We start from the raw sequence: 24,624 nt of genomic DNA on the forward strand, positions 1-24,624 counted from the left end.
TAATGCAAAGCTTTCTTACAAAAACATCTTTATTGACAAACTGAGTTCCTGTCAACATAAATCCAAACAGGAGAGGGGTGAGTTCATCTTGACCTCTCATGTCAGCTCTTTGTTTCAAGTCAGCTTCTGGGCACATTGGCTTGTAGACAGGAGTTACTTCAGCTGCCACAGGTGTCATGTGTGGCATGGATAGCAGTCCATCTGTGTCTACAGCGGGAAGTTCTTTTTCTCAAGTAGTAGCAAATTTGAGGTCTGCAGCAATAGATGGGAATGGTTGATGTTCCCTATGGAAAAAGCCTGCACTTTCTTTCCAGATAATGAATCAGTTGGAGCCAAAAGGGGTCTCTCAAGCTTTTTGTATTTACATGTGAAATACTTCTGATCAGGCAGCTGTCATTTGTAGGCCCTTTTAATCCCATATGTGACTAATGGCCCCAGTATGGATACAGTTACCTGGGTGTAAACTTCATTCTATTTGATGTCACTGATTTTCTTTCCTGAACCTCTGTTATTGCATTCACACAATGGTATTTTGCCAGGCTGGTAACTGTTCCTATGGCAAAACCTTCCAGTCTAGACAAGCCCTAGAAGCTTAAAGTCATTTCATTTCTTTTGAGGCAGTTACATAATGGGCCTTGAGCTCGCTGCCAAATGCTACTTTTTACGAAGTTGGTACTGGGGATGTGAGCCAAGTATCGCAAACCTGTGGAGTAGATGAGCATGTGTTAGCAGTCAGCAAATGACAGAAGAGAGATCAGCCAGGAAACTTGCAAACTACATCCTGACTTTGCTAATGCTTTTTACTTCCTACTCCTACTTTTCTCCTAAGATCAGATAACAAGTAGCATTTCTTCTTTGTAACAATTCATTAATCAGAGAAATGATCCTTGCTGGTGTTTAGATGTTTTACTTAATTTGGTACTTCTGGCCTGCTGCCCCAGTAGTGCCAAAATTATTATTTCTCACCCAGCAGGTGATAAATAACAACTTCAGTCATGATTAATACCATGAATTTCTCAACCTGACTAATGCAAAAACTTCAAACCTGCAGAACAAGTGGGTGCTAATTGTTGTGAGAGCCATTGGAGCTGCACTCTGCTTATAAAGAAAGAAAGCCACAGGAAATGAAGTGTTTTCTAGCAGCATAGCTGATCCTAAGAGGCATCATTAAGTGCAGCACAGCAGCATTCTCCACGTGTATGGCTATGATAGCCTCTTTCTTTCCACAACACTGAGCTTTAAGTACATTTGAGAGGCAGGAAATTGCCAGGTTATTTTTCTTTCCTTGGGGAGGAGGAGGGGAAATAAAATAAAAGTCAACAAAAACAGCAGATTAATATCTCATTAACACCACTCAATACTAGAATTTTTACAATTGATATGTGAAAAGTGATAGATCCTAGCAAAAGCTGCTCCCACCAAAGCCCCTTCACATGTTTGTCTTGAAATCTCATCACATCATAAAATGTAGCATCAGAGACTCCCAAGTCAAGGAGAACTTTCTTCAGAAAGGAAGAGGAAAACCAGGAGATCTGGAAGGACTGTCAGCTGGAAACAATGATTCAATATTATAAATTAACCTGTGGTTGGGATTCTGGCCACTTTCAAATCACAAGCTGGTTTGCCACAGTCTGTGGTGGATCAGAGTGGTCACTCCATTTTCTGTGCTATACTTGCAGTGGCACAGGGCACACAGGATCCACAATTTAGCCACAGGTACAATGCTGTGCTGGTTAGGAAAACAAGACCTCCACAACATCTGGAATTGGCACCACACATTTCTGATAGGAGCAGACACCAAATCCAGCAAGGGCATAACCAGTTACCTGTGATGAGGAGAGTCCGTGCTGAGCAAGATCAGTCCATTCCACAATCCCAAAGCAGCATTTTAGGAATGGAGGAGCAGTCCTGTTTTCACTGGGACTTTTCCAATTGTTTTAGCTCCATCAGGCAAAGAAAGTACCTGTTACTTTCCAACATGAGCATTTAGCTCAACTTCAGCATGTCCCTATGAAGTTATTAAATCATGGAATGAAAAGACTGCAAGAAGCAAACCACAACAGGTAAGTGATTTGTACATTGCTCAGACTCAGTAATGTCTATTCACTTGTAGTTCTGAGTGCTTTTGTGACTTTGTATACTGTTTTGATTAAGTCCTGCAGTTTCTGCTGGGGCATATTCAGATATATGTTAACCCAAGGTGCAGTTGGTCCTGATATTCTTTCTGTTAGAAACCCAACTTTTGTCTTAATTTGGGGAAATTTTAGACGTTCCAGTTTTCTTCACTGCTTTCTAGGAGCAGTGGCCCCTAGGAGCTTTGTATTTTTGAGCCTGAAAAAGCTAGGAAAGAAAATCACCATCCACATTGTCCTGCTACATGAAACAACCCATTGTCCTTCTCGGCCTGCTTCCTGTCTCCAGTGCAGCAGCTGAGCTTCAGTCGTGGCAGATCTAGAAAAACATAGAAACCAAGAGAAAAATTTTCACAGACTGCACACGCACAGCCTTGTCTACTAGAGGGCCACTCAGACCAAGAGAAAGCCCTCACTACTTAGCCTTGGAGAAGGCAGGCCAGTTGTCTTGCTCAACTCCCTTGATATAAACATTATTGGGTTTGGATTTGGTTTTTTCCACCCTTAATGGTTTTATTGCTGGTCTTGTTACAATTTTTCATTCTTTTTCCTAAACTGTGCACAGTATTTCAGTAGCAACCAGTATGAGTGTCCTTTGTAGGACTGCAGCTTCCCAAAGTTAAAGCATGGCTTCCAAGCTTTGGTCCTTTGAGCTCAGCCCAGTCTGCTCTGTAGCACTAATCATGCCACCAGTGTCATTTAAAAAAGCGTAATGGTTTCTTGTACTTATGAAGTACAAAGTATGTCATTTGGCTAGGATTTTAATAGCTATTTTCAACACTGGTAGCAAAGCCAAGATTTTCCTTGTAAGTTTAGATATCGCCTAGAATAAGGTGCAGCCTGAACTACAAACCAGCCCTGTAGCAAACATGCCATATAGAAAGAATTCTCTTCAGTCAGGGAAGTAAGGAATGCTTCTTTTCATTTAAATTTTAATAATTAAGTTATCCAAGTCACACACAAGGAAGGTGGTTAAACTTTCAGAAACTTCAGTGTAACTTGAGAGCTCAGTCTCTGCTTGTCCTCTCACTTCAATATTGAAAACTCCGTGTGATTTGCCTGCCTCTGTATCCTTAAGTGTAGTCTGAGTAGCTCAGTGGATTTAAACACTTTATTTGCAAGAGATCAGTATCTTTTGCCCAACCACTTCCACAGCATTTATTTTCTAGATGAGACATTCAAAGCAGGTTAATGCATATGGCTATCTCTGTGAGTTTTTATTTTAGTACTCTGAAGGTATAAACCTTGCTATATGCTACCACACGAACTTTGCAGTAACTCGCTGTTCAGCATTCAAGGTGTTGTATTTCCAGTGCTTGCTCTGCCTCACCACAACCTTGCCAGAATATAAAAACACAGTTTCATTCAATGCTGTTTCAAAACAATTGCAGAAATTTGGTTAAAAGGTGGCTAATGGCCACTGTAACCTTGAAAGAGGAGGAATACATGCCCACTTGCACTTTTTCAGACTGCCTAGAAGTTAATAGGTGGGTTTAGAAATCCATTAAGTAAATTACTGCTGTAGTTCAGTCTACTGGTACCAGAACTGCTAAAACCACAGAAGCTAGGTTAAAATCTTCCCTCATGAATGGTGCTCTGCAATTAGCAAGAGATAAAAGAGGAGTTTAATTCTCTGGATTAAGATCCTTCCATTTTCACGGAGGATTTCCACATCACCATGGCACTGCTAGCTTTAGATACTACTAGAGTGTTTTTCTCTCAAAGTAGCATGTATCATAATATTCCTTCCAAACTAAAAAAAACAAACAAAACAAAACAAAACAAAAAACAAGAACAACAACAACAAAAAATTCTTTTCCAGTTTTCCCAGAAGCTGAATTAATGCAGAAAAGCGGGTTTGAAAGAAATATCTCAATTCTCAGCTACCAACCACTTTGACAGTGGAAAAGGTCACTAAGCAGTCAAGAGTTGATGGGTTTTAGTTTGAAAAGATATTCAACATACACATGTGAAATTTTAAGACTGAAATCAGGACAAGGGCAATTTTCCTCTCCAGGCAAGAGTGGTTTGATGAAAGGCCAGGACCCCCTTACACATTGATTTGAATCCAGTAGGGCTTAAAACTCTTGTATCAAAAAACAGCAGTAAGAATTCAACTCCATTTTCCAGTTGTGCTGGAAAGAGTGCTCCCCCACACTAGGAATGAATAAGCAGTAGTGGTTCAGGAACCTCAAAGTCAAGGGAGACTCAGCCAGTTCAAGGTACGCAGCTGCTTTCTGCTCAGTTCTTAAGAGAGAAGGAAATGGCAGCCAAAATCTCATGACCATTGCATAACCAGTTCAAGCCATTAAGTATTTTGACACTAAGGCATATAGCCAAAAGAATATATTTCATTTTAAGAAAACACAATGATTCCAACTAGCCAAACACTCTGAGCTGGTTCCCAGCTGTGCCCATGACTTCCTGAGTGCACAGGGACTCTTTCTGCCACCAGGACATTCCTGGGGTAGTTGGAGCTTTTGGAAAAGCATCAAGTACAACTGACAAAGCAGAACAGAGCAGCACCATTTAATGTGCTTGAAGGAACACTGGTGAGATTGAGTCCTTGCCTACACACAAGAACTCTCCCTTGAAAAGTTCCATGTTGCCAGGGTTTTTGGAGTGCAATGACATTTGTTTACTTCTGTATCATTGTGCCTACGTGTACCATAGGATAACATGGAGGCAGAAGGACCAAGGCATGCAAACTCATAGCAAGTCCCTTTCCTACAAAAACCACGTCTAGTCTAGTATGTCAAAGCTCAGAAGCAATATTAACATACTGGAAGTGGAAAGAGTGAGACAGACACTTACATAGCAAATTAATTTCTTAAATAAACAGCAAGAGGACTAAAAATGGGAGATCACAGGAAGAAAAAAAAATCATAATCAAAAAACCAAAGGTGAACAAGAAATAAAAACAGAGGCGAGACATACACAAGAGGAAGAAATGACAGCCAGAAGCTACTTTGACACAAAGTAAGAACTGACTGAATAAGGTCTCATACTTGTGTGCTGCAGAACTCCAAGACATTTTTTTTCACCCAGTCTCTGAATAAATTTTGGCTGAGGCAGACAAACTTTAAGATCTCTAATGAGTCCTTTCATTTTAACTAGTAATTCTAACTAGTTTGCCATACAGCTGTCTTCCAGGTGTCCTCCCACCAGGATCCCACTCATTAACTACACAGACATTAAATTTCGTAAGAAAGGCATTTATAAAGATAAGAGAGAAACTTTGTTTTATTTTTTTTAAAACAGATACAATATTTTTCCAAGGTCACTTTACAGTCAGTGGCATACAGGCTAGTAAAACACAAGTGCTCATACAGATGTTTCAGGTGAAATATGCACAGTATATTCTACAACACAAAAACTGCATTTAACACTTTTTCTTACTCTAGAATGATTTGGCAGCTTCAAAAAGCTTAACTCACATTTCCATTCTCAAAATCAATTTATTGAACAAAACTCAAAACTGCAACATGATCCACCCCAACCACCACGCTTATCTCAGCAAGGACCTCTTAGCAGAGCGGGCTGCAATTGTGGAGCTGTCTTTATCATGACCCTCAAAGTACTGCTGCTCTATTCGCCGACAAAAGGCTGTGAGATTACTGTAGTTCTTCACTTTTTCAGAGAGTTCATCTGTGATTAGTTGAGTAGTAAGGATTGTGAACAGATGGCCAAATACCAGAGCATCTAATTCAGTTGGTCTGTAAAATCAAACAGAAAAAAAGAACTGGTACTTTGGAAGGCAAGTCCTGATCAAGAAAAACCCTGCTGTTCTGAATAACCTTTAGATAGGTATACAATTTAAGGACTCAGATGAAATTAGGCAATACTGAACTTACCAATTGCATGGAAACTGTGTATACAGTATATCAGAACACTAACTGTTCTCAGTATAGCATTTTCTTTGCTTTTGGGAGCTTGGAAGTGTGAAAATAACACTTCTTAGATTGGGCAGAGTTACCAATTCAGTATCAAAGAATGCTCTACCTTTTAGTTCAGTAACAAGGACAAATGCTTATCAGGTCTTTTGGGGTTTTTGCTTTTTCTTTGCAGATGTATATTAAAAAAAAACCAACTATTATCTCACAAGATAAAAAAAAAGAGGGGGTGTGTGGAAGCATAAGACCCCTATTTCTTTTTTTTTTTTTTGTGCTTTTCAGCAGTTGGGAACTATTCAACAAACAAGAAAAGGAGTTCCATGGTGGCAGCAACTGGAAACATCTCTTGTGAAAGGGAACTACACAGAAGAAAACAAATATTTTGGGAATGTTTTCAGTCCTACTTTATTTTAGGTGCAAGACTTCTCAATTTTTACCTTGGACCTTTGTATACAAGTAGCCCATGTGCAAATAGTTTTTTTTTCCAACATAATAATAACTTCAGAGCCCCTCTTTACAAGTGTTAAAGGCAAGCAGCATGAGGCTTTCCTAACTGATAATTTTTTTGCCTTTTTATTTGTGCATCACTAAGCACTCTCCAGTGGAGATGTGGATCCTTGTATGACAAACTGAAATCTGTCAGCAACAGGTTGCTTTTCTTATTTACCTCCCACAGACTCCCAGAAGCCACAGACTGAAAAATATTGGACTAAAACCACATACTTTTTTGGTAATATTTCAGACAGCTAAAAAGCTTAAAGGTTGAAACTGTACCAAGAAAGCCTGGTTAAAAACAAACACAAAATCCCCAAGTTACAATTCTTTAGAAATACAGAAGGAAGTTTAGGAGATACTATGTTTAATAATCATATGAGAAGATGCAATTTAAGCTTGTCTTCTATAATGCATATTTCTGTATCCTCTGAATTAACACTACCTACCTAGTCTCAACTTGGAAAAGATCAAGGGGCAAAGACAAATGCAGAGAAGTATCCAAGACCATATCCTGTCATTTGAAGACCTCTCCCTGTCCAAATGTAGTCAAGTGAAATCCAGATCTGTGCATTTCCAGACTGATCCATGGACATGAGAAAAGAGGGAGCTAATGTGATGTTATTTAAGTCCATAACATTTCAAAAATACTGAATTATTGCAGAGAAAAAAAATGTAAAAAATTGAAAGAAAGTGATGAGAGCAGAGGACATCCCATGGAGGTCAGGTCACTTCTTTTTTCTCTCCTGGCAATGTGAATCTTGGTTTTCACTTTGCATCTGGTCCTTTGTGGACCAGCTAGCTTCTCCCCCAGTTCTTAGAACTCACAGGCATACTCATGCTAACTCAGTTAGTTAACTCATGCTCATTCAGAACTGCCTCTGGTGTTTAGAGCAAGACAAGCTGTCCAGATCAGGACAGCACAACATACATTCACTCCTCTAGTAGAGAATGTTACCCAAGAAATAAAAGTAAAGCTTTAAATGTATCATTTTTAATAAGAAATTGACTGTATAAAGGTGCACATTTGTAGCCTACATAAGTTGTGGTAGAATCATGTAGAGAAGACAAGCAGGAGTAAAAACTAAATCATAAACGGGGAAAAAAAACCCAACAAACTTACAGAAACTTTCCTTTTAAAACCTTTAAATACTTATTTCTGAAATTTCATGTTTAGATTCCAGTCACATATTTTCATTTTTGCAATTAATCACACAGCATTAAAATAAAACAGGAGTTTTATATATATATATATATATACACACACATGTATGTACATATGTATGTACATGGGTATATACCTATATCTCACATTCCTGGATGCAGTATTTCAATAAAGAATAACTTACTGTTTATTGAAGAAATATGGTTGTGTTCCTAATCTCTGGGAGAGAGCCTGACAGCACTGATCTACATCTTCAAGCACCTATCAAAACACACAAGAAAGAAAGATCCATATTGTCAGGAAATCTCACCACTGCAAAAAATAACCTCCTTCCTCTATTTGCACTGACAGTGGGAACAATGAATGTACCATGTTGAAATATCAAAAGCTGTTAAAGTCAGTCAAAAGGACACAGTAGGCAGGTAGCTAAGTGTTACTTAATCTAACATTTGATGTAAGGCAATTCTGATTAAGTGCTTCCCATAACATTTATAACTAAACTTAATGAAAGGTACTAACTCATACCTCAAAACTTGCTGCAATCCTGCAAAGTGTGCCTCTTAACATCATACACGAAGTGGTGGACAGGACTTACAACCTATTTTCAGGACTACAGCCTAAACTAACACCAACAAAGATGTACACTCATGGTAAAATATCCTTCCTCCCACCCCACTGGATTGCACATAATTTAAGATTTATTGCTACTGAAGGCAAATACCTGACTCCAGATAATATTTTAAGTACAGAATATACATTTTAATACATCTGTTTCAGGAACATGCTACTTTCCAAAGCCTTTTAAAAAAAAAAAAAAGGCAAGAAGAAGGCAGGGTAAAGAAATAAGCTTCCCCTTTCATACTGACCTGTTCAAGTGTCTTTCCAGCCCATCCGATGGCTTTCATCTTTCGCTTCACCTCCCACTGCTTCTGATAGGACAGAATGCGGTTAAGAGGCCACGGGTAAGGGGAGCCATACCTTGGGTGAGTAATCTTTGTTTAAAGACAGAAAGGTACTGTGTCACAATATAAGAAAATACAGATACCTCTTGACAAAACAGCTAATATTTACACAGTTCTAGCAGAAAGGGAGCTGTAAAAGAGAAAGGGAGTTGTGTCTATGCCATAATTATTTGCACAGAATCTGTACTATGCAGCATAACTATTTAAAGCTATTATTTCAGAAACATACAAAACCCATATCTATTCTGCAGTCAGCTACTTTCAGTAATGACACAGCTTCCCTAAAATGTATATGCAAGTGAAATTAAAGTGAAAAGACTGTACCATTAATGGTATAAACCTCCATGTTTCATTTATGAGCAGGGACTTGCAGTTGTGAGCAAAAGTGTTTTCTCATTAAATTTTAATTAAGATAAATGCTGTGGAACCACTCACCTCCTCTACTGTAACATCATCACACCACTGGAGATAGAGCTAGGAAGAGAAAGAACACTTACTAAAACTTCCTAATAAAGGAGAATACAGAGACAATCATTCTTCAGTAGTAGAATTTTCTTTTCTATATTAGATTAAATTTCCATTTCATTTCTTCTGTTAGACCTCTGAATGTATAAAAGAAATTAAAACCGGAAGGCAAAGGCCCAGTTGCTAGTCCTTACTTCATTGGCACTAAGCTGAGATCAAAGGTCCACTCCCACTGTCCATAACTCAGCATGCAGGTCACTGGCCCTCAGCTCCTCAGCCACCTGTATCCTGCCAGCGTTTCCAACACTGCTCCCACGCTGGGACTGCGTCACCTTAACTCGCCAGGGACACAAACTGCAGAGAATCCACGCCTCCCACTACACATGTGAGCATGCACACCATGGGAGGTGACAGCAGGGTGCCTGCCCAGCTGTGGGTTGGAGTAGGATCCCAGGAACCACTGGCATTTTCCAGTCAGTTACTTCTACAGCTGTGGTGACCCCAGTTAGGTGAGGGGAATTGTACACGTGACTTGTGTCTACAGGAACACTTCGGCAGGCAATCCACAGCATACAGAGACTTTATTCCTGTCTCCTTTCACCTACAGCAGTATTTCCACTACAGGGAAAAATCCTAAAGCTTTCTTGCCTATAGTTGCTTATGTAAGTGTGTGGAGTTACTAGGGTTTGTTTTACCTCTGCTGTCAAGAGCATATTATTGACCAATTCCATGTAGGCTTTCATCTCAGCTTTTTGGACTTCATCCAACCCATCACTGAGAGAATGGCCCTAATGGGGAAAAGAGAAAAGACACACATATAAGAAAGGATATTGGAATATTCAACAACATATGATCCAAGGATCTTTAAAGTCAATGAGCTTTGGCTCAGACCCTGATGTCTTACATAGACACAGACATAGATACATAGATTATATAGACATAGATAACTGACACAGTTCATTAACAAATTACATATGAAATTTTTACGTACAGTATCCTTTAGAATTAAAAACAAATCATCATAATGTAACTAATCTAATCTATAAAAGATCTAAGATAATCTATAAGAAATTCAGACTTGTATTTTTATTGTATTTATATTATCAGTCACAGATGAACACACTGAGCACACAGCTTCCTGGTTAGTGTATCTCTGTGACAAGAAGTAAACACAAATTTATATCTGTGATACAACTTCATCAACCACTCAGTGAAAACATGGTAATTTTTAAAATAGAGGGGATGGTTGGGGGGGTGGGGAAACAAAGGCAAATTTGAACACTATTTCACACTTTAGGATCTAGACCAGTCAGTTCTGAGTTTAAGAGCTCTGAGACACAGAGATGAGGCATGCAGAAAAACAGTCTCAGAAACTGGTACTGGTATGCAGCTATTCTGCATAGAATTTTCTTCCAGGATTTGCATAAATGACAAAGAAAAACATTTTCACCTCACAAACTCCTATTCGATGATATCTTTCTTTTAAAACTATACTGTCTTAACAAATTCAGTAACATTCCAGAAGAGCACACTAAATCAGCACAATGTTAAGCAAGATTAACATGGTATTCACCAATTTGTGAAAAAAAACATACTATTACCTTTGCTTTTACAAACTGGACTATGGGCCCAAGTTCAGACACTACTTGATTTCCCACGTGAATAAAGGGTACTTTGCCTGTAAAAGGAGAAAGGTACTGTAGTAAGAGCTATTTTAACCTGTAAAACACCATTAACAATTTTCAAAGCAATTAAATACTGCAGGTATACCTGAACATCAGTGGCTGGATTGTTGGGGTTTTTTTCCAAGTGAGCACAGGTAAAACTAACATACATAACACACATAGAATGTTTGTAATAACAAACACCTTCCTCTGGATCTTCCTCCTCCTGAAACTCTTCTACATGTGATACTTGCAATTGTGTATTTCAAAGTTATTGAGTGAGATCTATTGACTCTTATTTTAATAATGGATTTTGCTCCACAGGAAAGACTTAATTCAATGTTCCTCTGAAGTACAACTGGGAAATCCCAGGAAAGCAGACAGAGCCTTTGAGTAAAAGTTTTACGACACAATGTATTCCCACTGTCCCTTCTAAGCCACTGGAAGGGAAAGGTCTGCTGAAAGGATGATGGAGATGTGGAACTGTGTCCAGGAAAGTAAGCAGAGGGAAGAGTAAATATACACTCAGCAAGGCAAGGTCTTGACTCTTCCCCCTCCTCCAGTCCTTCAGATTTCCAACAACTGGGCCATCCAGTTCCTGTTGGCTGCCCCTGCTTTCACTCTCTGTTGTGAGCTGGCATTTGCAAGCCCCCATGGTCCTGGGATCAGGAAGAAGTTCTTGCTATGAGACTCTCAGCTTCACGGTCTTGCGGGGAAGAGAGACAGAAGGAGCTTCTCCAAAATCATGGAAGCAAAATGGGGTTAAAGCTTAATACTAGCTTAAGGCTAGTATTCAGTCTATGAAGCTGAGCCCTGAGGGTCCAGCTTATCATCTTCTCTGCTTGGTAACTTTTCTTACACAGAGAACTAAGCCAAAGCTCTAAGGCAGGCAAGATACAAGAGGAAGCCCTGCTCTCACAGCAAGCCATGAAGCATTACAGATGTTGCCCTATGTCCCTTTTTCCCAGCTCTCAAGGTGTGAAGCTGAGAGCTCCTGCTCCAATCCACCCTAACCAGGCTGCTTTTCCTGCAAATCTTCAAATGCAATTGACAGATACTAATCTTATATTTAAGACTAAATCTTTTAGGATTATTTACATGATTGAAATAATCCATAAAATGGAGACAAATGCTGGCTGTTTTGTAAATGTCCTCCCACCCAAAGGCAGTAAATGAGCCTGCCCAGTGCAGAGGGCACAGCACCCTTTTTACCTTCCTGCCTCTCATCATGGGCAGACTCCACTCTCAACAGACAGCTCAAAGAGCAGGATCAGTATGTGCTTGGCTGCAAATATGTTATTGGCAATACATTCACTCTTTTCACTGAAACACAACCTACTGTCCAGCCCAGCTCAACTACCATCAGATTCAGTCATGGTTTTTATCACAAGCTTCACTCCTGACTGGCTCAATAAGCCTAAGGGTAATAAATGAAGTGCATCAGACCAACAAAGGCTTCATCTGCATCCACACACTCCATGTGCAGAAGGAAACACAGACCTCTGTGCTGCAGACTTCAGTGGTTTCAGTCAGACTGTACTTCACGTATCAAGACAATCGTTCGGTATCATACTTTTGAGTCCCTCAGAATGGGTTTTGTCATTACAATGACTATGAGATAAATAACCTTCCCCCCAAAATGATGAGATGCAGATTTTTGCTGCTGCGAGACAGAGGGTAGGGGGGAGGGAGAAGGGAACAAATAAAAACCTTCTCTGAATTATCATTAAACCAATATAAAGAAAGGAAACAAGGCAAGGAAATAAAAATAGTAAGGATTCCAAGAGTATGGGCAAAAAGTACATCTAATTCTACCTACATTTAAAATAGCCACATTTCACTGCTTTAACCAAAAATATCAGTAGCAGCATCAGAACCCATAGAGGTGGCAGACATATACTGACAGGTGCTTCCACATGGCAGTCATCAGCCAGAGACAGAGAATCAGTAAATATGTACCTCCTCACATAACAAAACTCTGGGACAGAGTGTGAGGATTGACAAACTTCTGCGCCCTGCATTCTGTAACTCCCTCTGATTTTTAGGCAGTCTTCTGAAGCTGGCTTCTGGACATTTTTAGGCAACTAGCCACCTCCAGCAAAAGGTAGGCTCTGTACCCTTCTAATACTTAATTTTTTGGTGGTCAGTTTGGATTTTTTTCCAGACAGTGTCATGGATCTGAGGAAGATTTAAAATCACCTGTCACCCATAACAGTGACAATGCACCCTTTGGTCTCCTGTATCAACATCCTGGCAATCATCTCCCAGACAGGATAACAAAAGAGAACCTTTCTCCAGTGTTGTCTCACTCCAGCAATAGGCAAATATAATAGCATTCCCTGAAATATTCCCTGCATGCAGAACAAAGCCCCTTTTAGACACGTATGTCTTTCTACTTCAGGACATTTGAGAGAAGATTTCCACCAGGCACTTGAACACTCTGAAAGCTTTATACAGGTACTGCAGTCACAGGCACAGTTACACATTGTGCCTACATCACTTTGCATTTCACTGCTTTGATTGTTTGCAGAGGAGAAACCCACACACGGTAGCACTGACCGACTGTTATCAGCAAGACAAGGCATAGTTGCCATGGTATCAAAATGGAGGTATAACATAGTAATCTAAATGAAGGCCACACTTACCAGATGGGGACATGTATTCGGCATTTGCCCTGCAAACCACCCGGATTGGCAGATTGCACATTTGCAAAAAGGCCTGGAAACAAAGAGTCGCATTTAAAAAGCATTAATATACCAGTGACAAACAAATGTGGTGTTTTCAGTACCTTTGACTGTTTTAGCTAGTTCCTAGCACACACTTATAAGTATAGCTCCTTACATACTGCTTTTAGGAAGAAAGAAGGGCAAGTAAAGAAAAACAAGATTTTTTTAACTTCCTTAGACAACAGTTTATTATTCAGTCATTGACTGGAATTCTTCTAATGCAGTTTCATATATTTTTACTGTTTTTTCAAGAGGAGCAAAGAAGCAGTCAGTATCTGACAGACACAATTAGTGTTGTGGCTGTACAAAATGAAGCGACATTTTGCCCCTCCTGAAAATCATAGTACTCACTTCTGGCTAAAGCTGGCTAATCAAGTTCATGTTGTGTAACATGGCAAACACATATGGCACCTTTCCATACTATAATCACAATAGCTGCCAGAAATTTTGCTCTATGATACTGTCAGCACACGAGTCCACTTTGGGACGAAGAATTTTTTAAATATAATTTATGGGATTCATGGAGAGCATAAGTGATCAATTTACCATTTCTTTCTATCTGTACTCTTAGATTCAAAGCACTCTCAGTAGGATAACAATTTCTGTCAGCACCTGCCATCACCAGAGAATCCATAGTGTATTTCTGTTGAAATACCAAAATATCAAGAAAAGTATTTGCCATTTGGACAGAACATGGCAAATAAGGAATCTTAATCTCTAGAGACTCTCACAACTCAGTAACTCCTATCATTCATTTTGTCTCCACAATTAGGCAGGTCACAATTCCGGATTCCAAAATTATACCTATTTATCCACCCTGGCTTGAGGTAAAAAAGGCCCACAGCAAGAAGGCTTCCACTATGAAGAAAAATGCTGCTGTAACACAGCACTTCGTACATGAGCCTCCTCCCTCCTCTTCAGATTGCAGGATCTGGCAGTAAACTGCATTCTCACAGTTTTAGCTGCTCAGACTCTAAACACAAGACATGAAAGTAACCTAAACCTGAATCTTGAGATTGCTCGTTTCTGCACTAAATGAGACCAAATGGGATGAACTAACACTGGCATCAGCCCTGTGTTTGTGGCTTCTGTCATATCCATTAAGCAAAGAAAAATAACCCAAACAGCACTTCTTCTCTCTCCTGTGTTCTTCAATGCCATTATTCTCAAAACCCTAACCCAGTCCAGGGAAAAATAGCCAAAAGCTTTGGTCCTTTTCCAATCAAATCAAAGAGCTGCATAGTCCATCATGATATTTGGCTCTCGCAGGTTTACATGACCTAACTCAGATCCAAATCTCAATTCAAAGACAAAAACTATGGTCACAAACTGCTACACAAGACATTGATCACAGCTGGTAAGAGCCTACCTCAGAACTGTGAGGATTTCTACATCTTTTGATTTCCTCAGCCTAACTTAAAGCCCTGCTTGGGAGCCAAATACTGTATGTACACATACAGACAGAGAGATAGACAGATATATAAAGAGAGGGTAGTAATCATGGTCAGCATAAGCCAAATACTGCAGGTCCTTCACTATTTAGCAATAAATTGGCCACATTTGACAACACTTCACTGACCAAGTCTGTGCACCCATTGGAGGCCACCAAAAATTGAGGATCTTGCTACCTTGGCACCCCAAACTCCGTGCAAACAGTAAGGATACCCAAAGGACTAATTCTTCAGTAATTTAAGTAATTTAAGGCACTGGTCTGTCAGAGTCCTAGATCTCTTCCTTTGCCTGTGGCTCTGCAGGACCTAGCAATGTCCAGGCTGCTTCAGCCGTTGTTATTTGCATCACGTCTTCTGCCCAAACTGGGGCTTCATATGCAACTTCTTCAGAGATAAGAATGCAGACTTTGGTTTAGATTACGTACGTGCTCCTATGCCACTGATGGACACGAAAAACATACACTAACTCCACTAGTACACAGACTTCATTCTTCTGAAAGCTCCACCAGTAGCTAACAACAGTACTGTGCTGCAGTGGAACAGATGGCACCAAACAACAGCTCCAAAGAATTTCATCTTTGGGTGGGAGGAGTGAACTTCTGCCATACTACTTAATCCTTAGCTGTTGAATTTAATCTCAAAAAATGTGAGGTTTCATTTGGTCTAGGCTTACCAAATTAATTTCTTTCACAGTAAGGCACTAAATTAACTGCAATTCTACAGAGAGGAATTTTGCAACTGCCATGTACTATTCAGACTGCAAGTTCAGAAGAAAAAGAAGTCTGGGCAGCACTGGAACTAGGGCAATATGTGAAGCCGAAAAGCTTGTAAGTGCAGAGACATATTTAAGTAAAAGGAGATGAATCAGAAAACTATTTTTACTTTTTTGTATCAGCATATCAAAAATTAGACATGCTGGCACAGAACACTTCGGTTACATGAGCTGCTTTAGCAAAATACTGCCAACTGTACCTTGCATTGTACATAGGCTCCTACATAGTACAAGGTTCCTACCAAAAATAGTTTGCAACTGAAAAAGTCCTCAGTACAGAAGCTAAACTATAAAATCTCTTCAGTGTAAAGAGGTCTAACAAGTTTCCATCAAATCTGAGCTTTCTTTCTCTCCTTCTCCTCAATAAACATCCACAGAGTAAGGAATATCAACCCTTATTTACACCTGGCAGGGAAATTCCACCTCAGTCTCTGGCCTAGTGCAAAGGGGATTCAGAATGCACTGACATTTTGGCATCTCAAAAATGCAAACACACTGGATCCATGTGCCTTTTTGTATTTTGTAAAGAAAAGAGGAAAGGGGAGACTGAACTAAATTTGAGCTCTAATGTGGAAATAAGTATTAACTATATAAAAATGTTTGCTACTCTGCACAATAAAGCATGGATTCTAGTAACATTAGAAATGAGTCAGTCTACCCTCAGTAAGGTTAAAAAAAAAATTTAAAAAATTAAAGACCCTAAAGTAAACACCAAACCAAAAACCTGAGAAAACTTCCTCAGAATAGTCATCTTCAGTTCTGATGAATGCTTCATAAATGGGAGACCAGGACAGAGACAGAGAAACTGAAGAATGATTTAATATTAAAATGGTGCAAGCCCATCTGGTTCTGCATTCACCCCAGCAGTCCCCCTGAAAGGTTCTGAACACTGACCACTGGCTACTAGAGCTGCCCCTTCAGCAGCCTTACAAGGCCTTTCCAGTAACCCCCCTTCAGCATCCCTGTGCCAAGACCTATTCCACTTCACTCTTTGTCTATATGCAGGATCAACTTTTAAGATGAGTGGTGAAATAAACCTAAGTATATAATATATAATATTAATAATATAACCTAAATGTAAAATACAATAAACCTCAAAAAAAAAACAATTAAAAAACCCCCAACCTACTATAACAGTTTTAAAAATATAAAAGCCCAGGGAATTAAAAGACCAGTATGTTGCCCTGTAACTTGTATCCAAAGCATAACCTGTTCAATTTTAAGTGCTCATTACATACTGTTCTGCAGGAAAATGAAAGATCCACAATATAAGACAAGTTTAATCCTTACTGGATCTATACTGCTTAACTAATCATTACCTAGAGAAGTAGGCCAGTATCTACTTCTTGATTCATCTTAAACTAATGGTTCACTGATACCCTTCAATTTGACTAAAACACTCATAAAACACTCATGAACCGATAAAAGGAGACAGTACAAACCCAAACTGTGAGGACTTAGCCTAAGAAATAAGCCTTGCAATTTGCATTGCTATGAGAGTACTCACATTCTTTCACTGATGTAACTGACAGGCTTTGGAAATTATTAGCATTAAAAACACAGGTGTTTTTGGCTTTTCAAGCACAGTGAATGCATTCCATATTTATGGAAATGAGTTTCTTTTAGAAAAAAAAAAGGACAAGGATCATGACCAATGCATTCTTATAAATATCCACCGGCAGAAAACCTCTAACTTTTCTTCTGGTGCATTCAACTAGATAAACTAGATTTTAGACAATAACTGATGTTAGTAAGTGGTATGAACTCTTACCAAAATATTTGAAATTAGCACAGATCAAAGAAATCCTACAGAGACAACATAGGACAAAGCAGCAATTTTTTTGAATCTTTATCTCATTTAATGCTTCAGCCTAGTGATCAAGGGAGGATTTGTTCCCTTTTTGTCCACTCATGTAGCATGTCAAGAACCAGCACATTTGGTGTGCAGATGGTATCAGACTGCCATGGCTTCCTACTCTGATAAAAGATGCTGTGGAACACTGATTGTTTCAGCTCAGGGATGAAATAATCTCATTTCCCTTTGGGTACCTCGCACACATAATTTGAGAAGCCAAGTAAACCCCTGCTTTTCTTGTGAGAGAAACCATTAGGAAATGGGAGTGTGCTCAGCTCCTCTGAGTCCTTTTGGAGTCAAGGACAAGAGATTGAAGGCTAAAACCACCCCAGTGCAGTTCTGCTGAGATTTACGGAGATATCAACACCCCTTCAAAGACACAGTATCAAAAGCTGAGCAATCTGAAAGATCAAGGGCCCAGGCTTATTCTAGTACATCAGAGATTATTGTTAACATCATAAAGTTGGGTGAAGAATTAAAAAAAGGACTGAAAGGGGCCAACTGAATTTCAAGTGATACACAAGCTAGTTAATCACATCCTTATAAAAATTCACCTAAAAATGGTAAGCAAGACAGTAACAGCAAAACTAGAAACAAGATACATAACTGAGCACAGCCTGTCATACCTTGTAAAGATGCTTGAAATTCCAAAAAACAGCATTAAATTTCCTGCTCTTTTCTCCTCTGGAAAAAAAAAAATGTACTACCAAAGAATGAAGAGGGTGACTATTACAGGCCACAACCTGGATCTCCTCCAGCACCTAGGATTCTCATACAGTAATACTACAGCAGCTGCAATTCTTCTGAAAAAGTACACGTTACTTCATCTAAAGTTTTCTAGTCCAAAGTAATTCTGAAGACGTTCACTGAAAAAGTTCATAAATACTTTAAGCTATTCCAAGCAAACTCTCAGCAGGAAAAGAGAACTGAATTCTTCCTGGAATGAATAAACTTGGTGGGTTTTATGCTTAACACCTATCCGAAGAGTTAACTAATTCGATCAATTCACGAACAGAAGGGATTAACACTCTTATTTACCCTGGCCCCTGTTAGAGAAGATTAAGAGATGCTTGTCCAGCAGACTTAACACAAATAAAGGAAACTTCCTTCAAGTATAAATATACAAAATTCACTACAACTGAAGGACATCAAACTAAAATGCTCAGGCTTTTAAAAGGAATGAATAATTTCATGGTCCATACTATTTAATGCAGCATAAAACAAGAATGATGAAATCTCAGATTGGGAAGAACTGAGTTTATTTCCCTGGTATCAGCAGGAGTGCCTTTTTTATCCATATATTCCACTGATTGTCTGCATTTTGATAATTTTAAAAACTGGGGCTAGATTTCTTGTGCAGTATTGACACTGGCCAATGGCTGAAGCAGATGCCTGGAAAACTGTCCAGTTTAGTAACTCACAGTTAATATCTCTGCCACAAACACTTTAAGTTATTTCCGGAACAAAGTGTGTCCTTTCTTTGGATGAGGTTAATGTGAAAAACAGATAAAGGCATTAAAAAATAAAGATTTGGCTTAATACGGTCTGTCGACTTCTCTCCCACACACGCCTCTGCCTCTCTTTCCTGTGGGCTAGCAGCCTCCTCTCACACTCTTCCAGCCTCTCTACCTGTAGCACCATCTACTCTCCTGGCACCTGGAATGGGAAGGGAGAAATGTACTTTTGGCAATGACACCTCTCTTCTTCCAGACTGAAGCCATCGAGTCTACAGAGTTGCTACTGCCCCTGCGCACCTTGTTTTTAATGGGAGACCTTGCTGTAGACAGAAAGGTGGAGGGTTGGTTGCTGCACATCCATGAGAGAGGGAGAAGAGGGAGGAAAAAAGATGCCACCAGATGAATTATGCCTGCCCTTCCCCGCTCTCCCAATATATAGTGTTATAGACTAGGGAAGAAAGAGTTGTGGGACAACAAACTGAAGAAAAGTATGTATAAGCCTCTCAAGTGCCTTTCCTGCCCTAGTGCACACTGATCCACAGTCTGGTGGTTTGTATTGCACTGTCTTCTACTCACAGAGAGCAGAATGGGCCACTGTTTTCAAAGGCAGGTGAAACAAGCAAGTTCCTATTTTTGCTGCGAGAGCAAAGGATCAGTAGCCATGTGTAAAAGGGCCAATAGGAAGCTTTGAGGTGACACTTGTTACAAAATTAATCAACAGTCTTATGCCTATCATTCATTTCAATCATGGCAGGTGACACCTCCTGCCAGAATTAAGGAGTACATTTACAATAGCATTGCTTAACGGACACAATCAATGTAAGGTTTTTTCTTATAGCCCACCCAATTTAAAATTCAAAATGTAGGTAGTATATTGGATTTCAGTTATCTAAAAAAAAATAATCAGAGCAATCACCTTTGTGCTGATTTGGCACAGTTCAAAAGCCCAGAGCCCAGAAACCACAGCCAGACACGGGACAACTCACTCCACCCTCCCCTTCCTCCTCACACAATTGACATTCGCATCTCCGCTGCTGCTGCTGCTGCCCTTGAAACAATGCAAGAAGGCACAATGGCATTGTGCCTTCCTAGGATGACAAGGATGGAAAGTGACTGTGCACGAGAAACAGGGGCAAGGAGTAAGAGAAGGGAGGGAGGAGTTTTGTATTTATTCCTACAGTTAATTGTTTTAGCTGTGATTTTCACTCTTGCTCTCCCTTCCTCTTTGCCCTGCCCAGCAAAGGAAGGGCTGTTTGGACACCGTCAGCTGGATATAAAACACACATCAGGCAGTGAATCACCCTGGCAGAGCTCCATCACAACACTCTCCTCTTCCCCTCCAGTTCCCTCTCAGAAAACACATACAAGCAAACACACATACTCATTAAAAATGAGTTACAACTTGACGTAAATCATATCCAGATTGCAGTTTCTGAGATCAGAGGCAAGAATGAAATTACTTATGCCAAGACTCAAATAGTTCACAACTTATGCCCCCACATGAGGAACACTATTTTCAGATGGCACAGTCCAGGCTTCATTTGAAGAAGATATATTCATGATTACTTTTTAATAAAGAACAAGGCATTCGAATGGCTAAACATTTAATAAAGAACAAGATGAATAAGAGAGTATCTTATTCAGCAGCACTTCTAAAGGCACTCACACAATAATGTTATGAAGAAAGAGTGAAAGGCATTTTATGTTTTCATTTTTACGTTATTTCATGAGCATACAAAGGACAGTATGTGATGACAACTAAAGAGTTATTCTCTACTTTATTGCAGGAACACATTTTAAAATTAAAAACCATGAACAAATCTACAGAATAATTCAGTTTTCATATCAAACAGCTGCAGACCCTGTAACTGAAATAGTGTGTCTAAGGTTATAAATGAAAACTGTTCAGTATCATTCCTTGAGTGACAGATTAAATTCCTAATACAGTTATGGTAATGGCCACCTGTGTAGTTTAACATAAATTAAGAGCTTAATTATATTTGTGACTATTTTAAACAAAATAACAAATTCCTCTGTACCTGTGAACGTAATTTATAGCAAAGCCACGTTCATTCTCCAAAACAATCTATTTTACACTGCAGCATGGCACTGCTCTAATGGCATAATGTAATTCTTGTTGTAGAAGGTGGAAAGAGTGGATTCACTGGTAGCACAGAGGTTTTGAAGATAAATGAAGATTCTATTCATTCAAAGGTAATTTCATCTTAGAACTATATGAAAGATGTTTCACTCACAAACACTACCTGCATATCTTGGGGTTTCAGCATGTTTTCAGCAACAACACAATGCTGCTAGATTGATTATGTTGATACTGCATTTCTCACCATGAAGAATTCCAGGTTTTATGCTCTTTATAAAAAAGGGATTTGGCAGATTTTCATTTCAGTACCAAGCCTTTGTTTAAGCCTCAGCAACAAGTTCAAATTTCTGCTAATGTTTTGTCTAGAGAAAAACCAAACCACAATTCATACACACACACAGAAAAAAAAATCACAAATCTGTCAAGGGCAATTAATCATGTGTGATTTACACATTTATTTGATTACTTGTTGAAGTAAATAAGCAATTGGTCTGTGTAACACAATTTTAAATTGCCCAAACATCCTTCTGTCATTCAGGACTAAGAACAGACAATTCTAGAAGCACTTCCCTGGAATATATTAAGACCACTTACAAGGACATCAATTGCACAAGCCGTTAATACATATCTTAACATAATGAGCTGCAGGCTCTATAACCTCAGGACATCTATGAGAATTTCCAGAATCCTGAACATTTTAGACAGCCTTCTGAACAAGGCTATGAGACTATCTGCATAAAGATTTCAGAAGAACCTGTAATAAAGGAGGCAGTCTCAACATCCACATTCCTCCTCCAGACAAGTTGGAACAGTTCAAAGAGATGCTCTGAGCTGCCATTTGAGGCAAGGCCTGGCACAGTGTAGCTGTATTAACCCCCTCCCTCCTACTCAGCCACACTACTTCCACCCAGGTACTAAACAACATGGCTTTACCTGCACCAGGTATCAATAAGGAGATGGAGCCCGGACAGGCCCTCTGCTTCAGACTGAAATATGGTAATTCAGTTTTAATACATCTAAAACTCCATTTTTCCCTCCTTGAAGTTGTGGAGTTGTTTCGTTATTGAAATATAATTGTGTATTCATGCACTAGTTTTGGTGGCTTTTTTCACTATGAGAAGCCTGGTCAGTAGGAATGCTGTATAACAGAAGCTGTACAATAAATACACAGAGAATGGTTTTAACCATGAGTCATGTTACCCAGGAGGTGTCTGTGTTTTCATTAACTTTGATGGGAAGAGTGCTGAATGTCTCACAAGAACAGAGCCTTCATTCTGTGTACAAATATTCTCTTTCCAATAGCTGAATAATCATTACTGATTAGTATTTTCCCTTGATTTTAATTCATTTGCAGTGAAAATAAAATTTTATTCAATATCAAGATTTTGTAGCCTAAGAACTAGTGGACTTCACTTTCAACAGGACTGTATAATACACTACTTCAAGTTAACAAACAAGGAGAGCAAACACCAAGATGTACCAGAGATAATGCACTAATTCACTTGAAATTATGTTGCACTTTCAGCAAATATAAAGTATCTGAACCCAGTAAAAGACAGAGAAATTGCCAAATTAGTCTGTTTCCAAAATCAACAATGTGAAGAACAGGAATTAAAAAGTAAACAAACAAAAAATAAAATAAACAACCCTACCAGAATCAACATAGAAGTTCCATAAGATGACAGGGATTTTTTGTGTTTAGGGTTTTTTTTAACTATTGAAGGCACCACCACCGTTACTTAGCAATTCCCAGAAGACTGTTCTCCCCTCTCCTATCTGACATTAGGAGTCCAGATTTTACTGCACAATGAGAAGTCATAAGTCCAATCATTATTAAAACAGCAAGACTCAATCAACTTCCTGGGTTCAACCCACAACCCTCACTACTCACTAATGACACATACACTGAGAGCAGCTTGCTCTGCTGTCTACTTGATCTGCTCCGTTGACAAGAGATACATGAAGTGCCATCTGTATTGCAGGGTTGGCAACTTCCAAACAGTCAAGTTTTACTCTGACTAGTTACTTACTATGGCATTGGGTTGTATTCGTTATTTTATATAGAGATATCTGCATGTATGTCCCTCTGAGTCCTATCCCAGAGCAGCGCTATGAAGAGGTGCTATGAGGAGATTTTAAGAAATACCTGAAAGACGGGCTGCAGCACATTCAGAGTCTGGTTGTGAACCATGTTTCTCAAAGATTTGATGGTGGCTGACTCCATACACTAGACCAGAAAGACTCAAACTTCTGATATGTTTTCACCACGTGGAAGTTCAACAAGCCACAAACAAGTTTTTTATCTTTCATATCTGCTCTGGTGACATTCACGTGCCCCAAATCAGTAACGGGGGAAAAGGAATGGCAATAGTGGGAAAAAAGTCTCAGGTACCAACTCCTATTTCTCCTCCTATCCCTCATTCCAAATTTTTCTTCAGAAAAAGGCACACATTCCAACTCCCAACCCCCTCCCCCCCAAAAAACCCCCAAAACTCCAGCAAAAAGATATCCAGTAAAAAGATAATAGGCTCTCATCAAAATAAAATTCTGAAAGACAGGAAGTCATCAATTTCCTTATGCAAAAGACACCGATATGTTTAAACCTTTCTGATCATTAAGCTACAATACGTAACTGCATATCCTAGTATCATTTAAAAAAAGATGAGAGACACCAGGGACAGTTATTCTTTCACAGTCACAACCATATTACACGAGTTCTTAAAAATTTATATGATTCCCCAATACAAAATTATTCTACGAAGTTTAAGATCAGATATCTACCAGAGTCATATTTATAGTCATGGCTACTATCAGCTGTCCAGCTAGAGAATATTGAAGAAAAACAAGCTTTTTTAATATATTATAGTTAATTTATCATCTAAGTGACATGTGTAGGATAACAATGGACTGGAAACGGTATAGCAAAATGATGCATTAGAAAAGGAAATTTTTTGCTGGTGGGTCGGGGGGTTGTGTTTTAAATACAAGCCACACATACATGCATTGTTAGACACTAAGAAAATTCATAAGAACCACAAAAAAATACAGTTGCTGGAGTAAAAAGAAACACTGACATAAAGTGAGCAACAAAAAAAACTTACTGGCGTTACTGTGAGGCACAATATAAAACATACTGCCCAAACAAATAAACACTGTCCCATTTATTAGGTGTATCAAAGATAACTCCTCTTTCCAGCAAAGGATAAAGCTATCTTCTTGCTGTGATAGAATTTACTCTTAGAGGTATTTCCTTGATTGCCAGAAAAAAGTTAAGAGATCCTGGAAGTAGTTACCTCGACCAAATGATCCTAACCTTTTATGTTAGTTACAGCCTCCAAGTGTCCCGCTTTGGCTAAATGAAACGTGATTTTTTCAGGTAGCAGTCAAAGACTGCTTGCTGGAGCTTCTCTGTGCTGGATCACACACAAAAAGCAAGAAGCATTAGAACAGTGCAACTCCCTGCTAAGCAAAGCCGCAGCAAAGTTGCTT

At 39.2% G+C, this 24,624-nt stretch overlaps 1 protein-coding gene across 1 annotated transcript in view; it reads right to left on the bottom strand.

The window, feature by feature from the left end:
• Positions 1-5,351: 5,351 nt before the first annotated feature.
• Positions 5,352-24,624, bottom strand: part of MTX2 (metaxin 2) — a 34,348-nt gene continuing 15,075 nt past the window's right edge. The window contains exons 4-10 of the mRNA XM_032693717.1: positions 13,419-13,491; positions 10,711-10,787; positions 9,805-9,897; positions 9,080-9,118; positions 8,549-8,674; positions 7,867-7,943; positions 5,352-5,848 (exon numbers count right to left, since the gene is read on the bottom strand). Coding sequence (XP_032549608.1) covers positions 5,641-5,848; positions 7,867-7,943; positions 8,549-8,674; positions 9,080-9,118; positions 9,805-9,897; positions 10,711-10,787; positions 13,419-13,491 — 693 coding nt within the window. The 3' untranslated portion in view covers positions 5,352-5,640. The remainder of the gene's footprint in view (positions 5,849-7,866; positions 7,944-8,548; positions 8,675-9,079; positions 9,119-9,804; positions 9,898-10,710; positions 10,788-13,418; positions 13,492-24,624) is intronic.

This window comes from Chiroxiphia lanceolata, chromosome 7 (assembly GCF_009829145.1).
Source record: "Chiroxiphia lanceolata isolate bChiLan1 chromosome 7, bChiLan1.pri, whole genome shotgun sequence".
NCBI classification, from domain to species: Eukaryota; Metazoa; Chordata; class Aves; order Passeriformes; family Pipridae; genus Chiroxiphia; species Chiroxiphia lanceolata.